The sequence below is a fragment of the Bidens hawaiensis genome, unplaced genomic scaffold (assembly GCF_021521415.1).
Source record: "Bidens hawaiensis isolate Kalapana, Puna unplaced genomic scaffold, B.hawaiensis_p1.1 tig00010738_1, whole genome shotgun sequence".
NCBI lineage: Eukaryota > Viridiplantae > Streptophyta > Magnoliopsida > Asterales > Asteraceae > Bidens > Bidens hawaiensis.
In genome coordinates this window covers 114165-124528 of record NW_027491823.1, presented here as the reverse complement: position 1 = coordinate 124528, position 10364 = coordinate 114165, and the positions used below count along the sequence as shown (strand labels likewise).

Genomic DNA, 10364 nt, shown 5'->3' with positions numbered 1-10364 from the left:
TATAATGTACCCTCAAGTAGTTCATAGTTCTGCGCCTTGTGTCTTATCTTTCTCGCCTGTGCGCGATCGTCCGGTAACTTCCCCTCCTTCAGGAATTCCATTATTGGAGTTATCCAGGATGAAGGGGTTGTATGAATTACAAGAACAGATTGCGTTTGCACTGACGGGTTGCTCATCACTTCCACCCTGACATCTTTGCCAAAGTGATCAAAATTAGTTGAAGCCATCTTACTCAACGCGTCAGCAGACTTATTTTCGCTGCGCGAGATGTGTATGATTCTGAAGAAGTCAAACTGCTCGACGAGCTTTTTTGCCTGCTCTAGATATAGAGGCATTGTGTTCTCCTTGGCGTCATAAAGGCCGTTGACCTGAGCAGCTACCAAGTAAGAATCAACATGAGCCTCTAGCCTTTTAACTCCAAACTTGCGCGCAATGCGCAGACCGGCCAGCAGGGCTTCATACTCAGCCTCATTGTTGGTACTCTTGAAGTCCAACCTAATAGCATAAGTATATTCATGATTATCAGGGTCCACCAGTTTGAGGCCTGCGCCGGACCCTTCGCTGTTGGAGGCTCCATCAGTGAATAGCCTCCAAACATCTTCTTCATCATTTGCTCGCGGAGGGTCTACCTCTCGCTGAGCTTCTTCAATCTTTCCCTCTGGGATTTCCGTGATGAAATCCGCTAAAACTTGACCCTTTATTGCTGGACGGGGCTTATAGGTGATCGTGTGTTCACCTAATTCCAGCGCCCACTTTGTCAGCCTTCCGGAGAGCGCAGGGCGTCGCAAGACTTGCTGGATGTTGTAACCAGTCAGAACTTCAATAGGATGACCATTGAAGTATCTATGGAGCTTGCGCGACGCGTGTGTTAGTGACAAAACTAACTTTTCCATGATGGAATAGCGTGTCTCAGGGTCTGTGAGCACCCGACTCACATAGTATATTGGCGTTTGGATCCCCTTGCGATCCACCAATAATACTGCGCCGATGGCGCGGTCTCCAGCTGATAGGTACAATGTAAGGGTTTCGCCAGGAAGTGGAGCTGTTAGCGCGGGCAGCTTTATGAGACATTCTTTTATCTCACTGAAAGCTTGCTCAGCCTCAGGTGTCCACTTGAATTGGCTCTTCTTCAAGCAGTTCCTCAAAGTGTTAACGAATGGAGTAGATTTGCTGGCGTGGTTCGCTAGGAACCTGTTGATTGACACCAATCTACCATTCAGCTTCTGAACCTCTTTCATGGTGGATGGTGAAGGCATGTCAAGGATGGCTTCCACCTTTTCAGGGTTCACCTTGAAACCATCCTTAGTGACCATTACACCAAGAAATTTCCCCTCTTCCGCGCCGAAAGTACATTTGCTCGGGTTGAGCTTCATGTTAACTTCCGTTAGGCGCTGAAGAGTTTCCTCGATGTCTTTAAGCATTTGTCTCTCCTCCCTGCTCTTGATCACCAAATCATCAACGTAGACTTCTAGATTTCTTCCGATTTGTTCACTGAAAACCGAATCCATAAGTCTCTGATAGGTGGCGCCCGCATTCTTTAAACCAAAGGGCATTTTTGTGTAACAAAAAACACCCTTGTCGGTCCTGAAGGCCGTCTTGTCTTCGTCTTGTGGTGCCATTTGAATCTGGTGATAGCCTTTGTAGGCATCCAGGAAACACTTGAGCTTGAATGGCGCCACGGAGTCCACCTTTGCGTCGATGTTTGGGAGGGGGTAACAGTCTTTCGGACATGCTTTGTTGAGGTCCTTGAAGTCAATACACATCCTCCATGACCCGTTGCTTTTCTTTACCATCACAGGATTGGCTACCCACGTCTGGTATCGGATCGGGCGGATGATGTTTGCGCGCAACAGGTCCTCCACTTGCTCATTCATGGCCTTCGCCTTTTCATCCCCCATGATTCTCTTTTTCTGAGCAATTGGCTCCACCGACTTGAACGTGTTAAGAGAATGTTGCGCCAAGTCTCGCGGGACCCCAGTCATATCGGAGTGTTGCCACGCGAAGACCGACGTGTATTTTGTGAGCAACCTTTTCATTCTCAATCTCGTTTCGTCTGAAATGGTAGCGCCAATTGTGACCGTTTGCTCGGGGAATTTTGGGTTTAAAATCCACTTCTCTGGCGCATTGTCCGCCATTGGAAGTTTCATTCTCCCTTCCCGCGGCGTACTTGTCACTGCGCACAAATGATCGCGGTAAACAAATGTTACGCCTGTTGGTGTAGGGAACCCCAATGCGCCGTGCGCTGGCGACGGTACAGCATTAAATTGGGCAATCGTTCCCCTACCCAGGATCATATTGTGGCATGACGTGGTGGGCAAGACCAAGAAGTTGACAACTTCTGCTCGCTTGTGCTCATCATCCCCCATAGTTAGTTCAAACTGAATCTGGCCTAGGGGATGGATGATTTCATTTGAAACACCACAGATTGGTGCGTTCACAATTTCGAGCCGCGCTTGGTCTGCCGGGTCTAACTTTCTGAAACATTGCTCATACATAATGTCAGATTCGCTTCTAGTGTCCACCAGGACTTTTGACACTTCGTAATGAGCAATGTGTGTGGTGATGACGAGAGGACTGCTTATTGAAGGGCCTCCCCTGATTCTTGGGAAGATGACTTGCTGCTCGCGCCAATCCCCGTGGATTTGCGCGCTTCTCTTTTTTGACGTCTGCCCTTGTCGTCCCCCCTCAGCCACACAGATTCTTTTGTATTTCTTGCTGGCAGAGGCTCCTTCCGGTTGCTCATCTTCTATTCTTTGGTTTTTCACCAAGTGAGCTAGCCTGCCTGACTTTACATCCTTCTCGATCGCATCCTTTAAATGATGGCATGCGTCGGTGTTGTGGCCCGGGGACCTGTGAAATTCACAATATTTGCCACTGTTTTGCGGTCCCTTGTAGTGTAGTTGCTTGGGGGGCTTGAATTGGACATTCTCTGTACTTAACACCTGTGAAGGTGTTTTAGTGAGGGGAGTCCATATTCTTGGCAGAGGTCTGCTAGGATCTCTGCCGCCCTCCCTCTTGTCACCCTCCCCGCGATTACGAACATCTTTTTGGGGCTGGGGTGAGCTTGGTTGCGCTTGTTTTTCTGTGGAAGAAAAACTTGTTGGCTGCAACCTGGACCATACAGAGTTCTGTTTGGCCCTCTTCTCCTTGCTGCGCGGTGATTCAGCCTGATGCGCTCTTTCTCTTGCCCTATCTTGGGCAATCTGTTTCTCATTTCTCGCGAAAACTCGCGATGCCTCCATTAACTTGGCCCACGTGGTGGGCATGCCATCTTTGCTCACGAGAGCTCTTCGTAATTGATCACTGCGCGCGCCTTGTATAAAGGCCACGCGCAGGAGTTGCTCGGTTATACCTCCGATTGCCAGGGACTCCTGATTGAAACGAGTGATGTAATCTTCAATCGTTTCATCATTCCTGCGTATGCAGTGCATGATGTCATCAGGATCGCGCGTGTGCCTGCGCTGCTGTACGAAGTGGGCTTGGAACTTTTCTAATAGTTCCTCGAACCCATCAATTTGCCCTGTCGGCAAGCTCTCGAACCATACCCGCGCTGCGCCCGTGAGGCAGCGAGCAAACATATGACACCATGTTGGCATCGTCCAGCTCTCCAGGTTTCCCGTGTTGTAAAAACCTTGCAAGAAATCGTCTGGATCTGTCGTGCCGTCATACTTACCCAGACCACTTGGCATCTTGGTCTTGTGCTGGATGGGAGCCTGCGCGATGCGCGCAGTGAACTTTGAGTGTTTCACCAAGATGGCTGGTCTGTAAGGTGTGGTTACGTCCACTTGCCCTCTGACTGGTGGGCTGTACGGCATGTGCAGATCCAGATCGGCTCTGGCTCCAGGCGCCATGTTCACAGGTGCGCGGAGCTGTGAGCCTCCTGCATGAGTATCCCGCGTCTTCCTCATGCTATGCACTTCTTCATCACTGAACTCAGTATGTGCAGTGTGAACAGAATGTCCTTCTTCCGGCGCGCGCGGCCTTTTTGTAGTCTGCTTATCAAACGCTTGCCTTTGTGTTTGGTCGGCTAGCTTCTTCTGTTTGACCATTTCAGTGTACTTTTCCATCAGACGCCGCTGCTCGTTTATGAGCCATTCATTCGGATCATTTGTTTCTTCTTCTGGACCCATTGGTCCTTTCAGTTTCGCGCCGGCCATATTTTGTAACGTGAGATCGTCTGGAGGAGTTTCAGTCTGGCCGTGAGGGGTTGTGACGAAGGGACGGTTGCTGGTGGTACGCGTAGAATCACGCGGAACCCTCAGAACCTGCTGTCCGTCGTTAACACCCTCACGTTCAATATCCTCCAGAGCTTGATCAACGTTACGAGCGCCAGAAACCATGGTGAATGATTTTTTTGTAGATCTGATGAGATCTGATTGCCGATGTAACAGTGGATGGCGCCAATGAAGAAACGTGGATCTACTCACTGGTAGCAGATCTACTTTCCTCGGGTTTGATTATACTATTTCACCGATGGTTCTTCTGGATCTGTGTTCTTCCACCTACAAAACGAACAGCGCCGTTACTTACCCCTCAGAAAGGGACAGAGGGGTCCTCTTTGGGGTAACCCTCCGGCGTGAGAATCAGTATGTTGTGGAGAAGATAATAATAATATGTGTCAGGGAATCTCAAGAGTATTGCTTAATAGCTCAATACCCTCTGATTGTGAGACTGTGTTTGTATGTAACTGACTGTGAGTGAATGTAATTCAATATGATTGAATGTGATATCACTGCCAGTAACTGTCAATGATTGAGTATGAATGTGTCATCAAAGTGGAGTTGATGCTGTATTTATAGTGCTAGGGTTTCCACTGGTTGGGCTCAACCTCGTTGGCCTCCTCCAATCGCACTGCGCCACGTGTCCTCTGGGACACCTGGCGCTTTCTCGTTGGTTGTAATCACGTGGTAGCACATGTGTCATGCTGAGTTGTCGACCTTTCGTTTGGCAGCTGTCAACATCAGCATATTCTTACTCCTTAAAAAGATGCCTTCTGGAAGGTTGTCTGACGTGCACAATCAAGGTTGCCCTAATCCTGATTTGGATAAGGACGAGGTCGATTATGTGCATGTGTGATATGCGCCAATCCTGAGGATGCGCGAGGTCTTCTCTTTATTCTCACGCGCAGATATTTCATGCGCAGATGTGATATGCACGAGCATGTGATATGCGCCGCGCGCTGATGCGCTGCGCGCATATGTGATGCGCGAGCATATGTGTGCCTGGGCAGATGTGATATGCACGAGCATGTGATATGCGCCGCGCGCTGATGCGCCGCGCGCATATGTGATGCGCGAGCATATGTGTGCCTGGGCATATGATGCCTGAGCATGTTTTGTATGCGCCATGCGCATAGGTTTTGGCTTTGTGCTTTCATAATGTCTTTATCTTGTGGGTTGACCCGCCTTGCTCGGTGTTGAGGCGGGTACATACCTCTTCAGCAACTAATAACAAGTTCTAGATTTTTCAAAAAATCGTTTTTAGTTAGGTCCAAATGTTCAATCCAATGAATTTGTAAGTACACGCATTTTAAATAAGAGTTACACAAGAATCATGTTAGCTCGGTCATGTTCTCTAATTCATTTTTAGTAGACAAACCTAGTAAAATACCTTTTAGATATTTGTCACTTTATTCCCAAAAGAAAAGATGTCACGTTATAACGTTATTAAAGAGAAAAAGACTTACTAATCAACTTGACTTAATTCACATAATCTTAACTTGTGGGCCATCTTACACTCCATATATATATAGCCATCTTGCAATATCCTTTTTAATATCAGGACAAATTCAAGCATCTGAATTCAGGTAATTGCATATTATTATTTGATATTTTGAATTCATAGAAGAAATTTAATTGCTTGCTTATTTATTTGTTTAAAAATTTTGACTTGAAATTTTATCATGATATGAATTATGATATATGTTCAACCATAATCTAAATTTGCAGAATATTATTTGAAACCATAACTACACAATGCCATCTGCGAATCCTGAAACATCCGAACAAGACCGAGAACCATTCGTTGAGGTGGATCCATCAGGAAGATTTGGGCGATACAGCGATCTGTTGGGAGCCGGTGCTGTAAAAAAGGTCTACAGAGGATTTGATCAAGAAGAAGGCAGAGATGTGGCCTGGAACCAGGTCAAACTAAGAGGCTTCAATGGCGATCCGACGGTCCTTAAAAGACTGTTATCAGAAATTGAACTGTTGCAAACTCTAGAGAATGAAAACATCATTGCTTTGTATAGTTTCTGGAGGGATGTTGAAAATAATACTCTGAATTTTATCACTGAGGCGTGTGCGTCCGGTAATTTGAGGGATTATAGGAAGAAACATAGACGCGTGTCGCTCAAGGCTATGAAGAATTGGTCAAGGCAGATTCTGAGAGGGTTGGAGTATTTGCATACTCATGAACCGTGTATTATTCATAGGGATCTTAATTGCAGTAATATCTTCATCAATGGGAACATTGGAAAGGTAAATATTTTCTTCTATTCCAGTTTATGTGATGCTTTGTGTATTATGATATTAAACGGGTCATGTTCGCGGGTAGATGGGTGAAATCACATATTTTATATTTTTGCATATTAATACTTAAAAATTACAATTTATAACCAAAAGTACAAATGTAGGGTTCTAACCAAACGAAACAAAATTTTGGTTTTTTGTATGGGTTCATTTCAGTTATGGGTCAACTTTCGGTTTTAGGTTTGCGTTTGAAAAGAATGGCCCAAATTAATAAATTTAGGTCTAAAATTTTTGGTTTGAATTTTTTGTTAATATATACTATATATAATGCATGAAACATGGGCAAATTAAGACACCAACATTTTAAGTAATCCATAACTTGTAAAGCTTAAGGTACACCTTCTATAGCATGTAACATAGGGACAAACTTGTCCATTAGAAAATATACATGAAAAAGTTACAATTTTGAACCTTCATCTTTACTCAACTTTTGTAAATTTAAAAAATTATTACAATTTTGAACCTTCATATTTACCTATGTATTCTTTTTTATTTTAATTGTAACCAACTTCCCACCAACGATTTTCCAACGGCCGTAACTTTTCATACATTAATACATTTTTTTTAAATTACACCATAAAAACGAGCATTTTATTGTCTTTAATTTGGGTATAGTATTGCTATAGGTTTTTTCAATTAAAAAAATTAACATGTTACATATAGGCGTTCACAATTCATTTTTAACGGTTTCTAAGTTAAATAGTGAGCTAAGCCGTTGGTTTGATTTTTTTTTCATTGAAAACGAAAACTAAAGCGTCGAAAATTTAGACAGAATCGTTACTAATGGTTTGGTTTCGTGCATTGAGTTTCAATAATAAGTTTACAGTCCGGTCCGGTTTTATATGGCCTATTTTTGGTATAAACCGTAAACCGAACTGTTTTCTATGGTTTGAACATTCAGAAACCAGCTAATCAAAAGTGGGGATTGGTTTAAACGTTTTCAAGATTTCAAACGAACTTTGAACATCCGTAATTGTTACATGATTACTAGGATTTTGGTTTCCCGCAGCATCGCGCGAACACCCGTCTAGTCACCTATTAATGCATTTGGGAATCAAACCTTTGACCTGAAATCATGAACTTGAACTATAACCTTGATTGTTAATTTCCCTTTTACATTTTAAAATTTGGCATAAAAACTCTTAGGTTATGCCATAAACACGGTGCACGACTGCACGTGTCACAATTATTTCTCTTATTTCATTTTTCAACCATTTGTGATATATAAATTTACAAGTTTGCAAAAATAATTTTTCTTTATATTTCTTTCATTCAACCAGTGTAATGCAGAGTTTTGTAACCTGTAATTGTTCAAAGTTAAAAAGGTCAACTTGTGAACCGGCTAGGATAACTTGAACATGACCAGTTTAACTAAACATGTTTGTTCCTAAAACTAACTAAAACCTATTTACATTGCCCAAACCCATCATCCATGTTCCGTTACATCTAATTGCTGATTATTCAATAATGCATAATCACTTTTGGACAGGTAAAAATTGGTGACCTAGGTTTAGCAGCGGTGGTAGGTAAGAACCACGCGGCACATACATTACTAGGAACACCCGAATACATGGCTCCTGAACTATACGAGGAAGACTACAATGAATTAGTGGACATTTACTCATTTGGAATGTGTTTACTTGAAATGGCTACAATGGAAATACCATATAGCGAGTGTGACAGTATTGCTAAAATATATAGAAAAGTTACAAGCGGTGTTATGCCTCAAGCGTTTAGTAAAGTCAACGATCTTGAACTAAAAGCGTTTATTATACGGTGTGTTGGTCAACCAAGAGCAAGACCTTCTGCGTCTGATCTTCTTAAGGACATGTTTCTCGTTGAGACTAATAGTGAAGAGAGTGACAATAGTGCCTAAATTAATATGTATTCATGTGTTTATGTAACCTTTGTGTTCTCCAAATGTTGGTGGCTTCAAGATCAAGATTCAAGATCATTCTTCATGAAAGTACCAATCAAATTTGTAATATTCACGATCATACCCTTTAATGAAATTGAACGAACAAGTTTTATTGTTTGTGTTCGTTGACTAAGCAAGCCCAAATTTTCTATATAATGTATGCTCGCTTTCATATTATTTCAAACTTTTTATAATGATGATAATGTGAATGTAATTAATCAATTTTTATTGTAGTTGTTAAAAACATAAAATTATACTCCCTCCGTCCCATTATAAGTGTCTTAGTTTGATTTTTCAAGTCTTTTTTGTTTAACTTTGACCGACAATATTTTTGTTTGTGTTATATAATACTTGATGTAAAATATATGAATGGATTGGGTTTTAAATGTATTTTACATTGATATAATTTTCATCAAGTATTATGTGACACGAACAAAAATATTTACGATCAAAGTTGCAAAAGAAAGACTTGAAAAGTCAAAATAGGACACTTATAGTGGGACGGAGGGAGAATAAAACTAGAATTTTAAGAAAAAAATCATTTGAAAATAATAGCGTGTACTTTCATATGCTTGAAGAGTAACTACCAACATATACCCAACTACAGATATTGATAACTGGGATTGCAAATACCTGTACTATTGTCATCACTGGCGAGGAATTCTTGGCTCAAGATTACGCGTACAAGGTCCAAGTTCAAGAGTCAAACCAAACACGATACTTCTTTTATGTAAAGTAAATTGAACACATACTTCTTCCAGGCGAAGAGAAAGCGAGCACAAAACTGTTTTTATAAAATGTGATTTATAGCTTTTAAGTTTGAAGTTGTGATGAGGGACTGATAACTCGAATGGTCATCCGATGGGTCGATAAGAGTGTGAATGATACGTGAAAAGACAAATAAATCTAACATGATTTTGAAGACTAACTTTGATTAACAAAGTGAGTCATGAGTTGCGTCAATTTATTAGATTGACAGGTTGTTTTTTACTTCTTAAATAGTATTCAAATTTAAATGGGTGAAACTTGACAGTATTTACAAAATTTAAAAACTTAATGTGAAAAGGAGCTTGATGTATTAATTTTGACATGACATTCAATCATATGATAAATCCTTTCGTGTGCAATTTTATGTCTATCAAACGTTTTCCGCAACGTATGTACTATGTAGCCTTATCAAGTTGTCGCCTTGATTCAAGTTGTTCTAAACTTTTATTAAATAGAAAATCATGAAAGTTATTATTTTTTCTAGGCAAGTTGTCATTTACAGAAATAAATGACGATGCGTCGAGCCGAGAGACGATAATGGGCCCTTTATAAATAGGCATGCAAGGTATCATATCATCTTCCACACTTTCAATACTCTCATATCTAACAACCCTCATACATTACTCTCTTATGAAACATGGGGTTCTTTTCACATCACGTGATGCCCCCTCCTACGGCGAGACTGATAGTTTTGTTCATATTAGTAGGTCTGAAGATTGATGAAGAATTCTTCTCCTTTGTAACCTCGTCACCCTTCTAACCAAGTTCACCGCATTGATAAACTAGCACTCCGTATCGGCCTTGAGCTTATAAACTCATTAGCTAAGAGTCCAATCTCGTATTGCTCCAAACAAAAATCCATGACGGAGGAATATAATAATATGGAGAGGCTAATTGATGCAGGATATCTCTATTTTTTAATATTAGATTTTTAATATCTTTTATTAATTGTTTAATCTTCAAGTTTCTTAATATTTATCCTTCTTATTTAGTAAGAAAAATAGTCTTTATTATAAATTGGATGTTAGGGTTTATTGTTTAGTTTGATTTTTTATTAAGTTTTATATTAAAAGAACATTGTTCTGGGAACTTGTGGTTCAGTTTATCGATATTTGATTAACTAAAGTGTCATGAGTCATTTGAATGAT

The 10364-nt window shown here is 41.3% G+C and overlaps 1 protein-coding gene across 1 annotated transcript; it reads left to right on the top strand.

The window, feature by feature from the left end:
- The first annotated feature begins 5488 nt into the window (after positions 1-5488).
- On the top strand, positions 5489-8633 carry LOC143536110 (putative serine/threonine-protein kinase WNK11). Its single transcript, XM_077030176.1, has 3 exons — positions 5489-5806; positions 5949-6479; positions 8020-8633. The coding sequence occupies exons 2-3, from the start codon at positions 5976-5978 to the stop codon at positions 8404-8406; spliced, it is 891 nt and encodes a 296-aa protein (XP_076886291.1). The 5' UTR covers positions 5489-5806; positions 5949-5975; the 3' UTR covers positions 8407-8633.
- The last annotated feature ends 1731 nt before the right edge of the window (positions 8634-10364 follow it).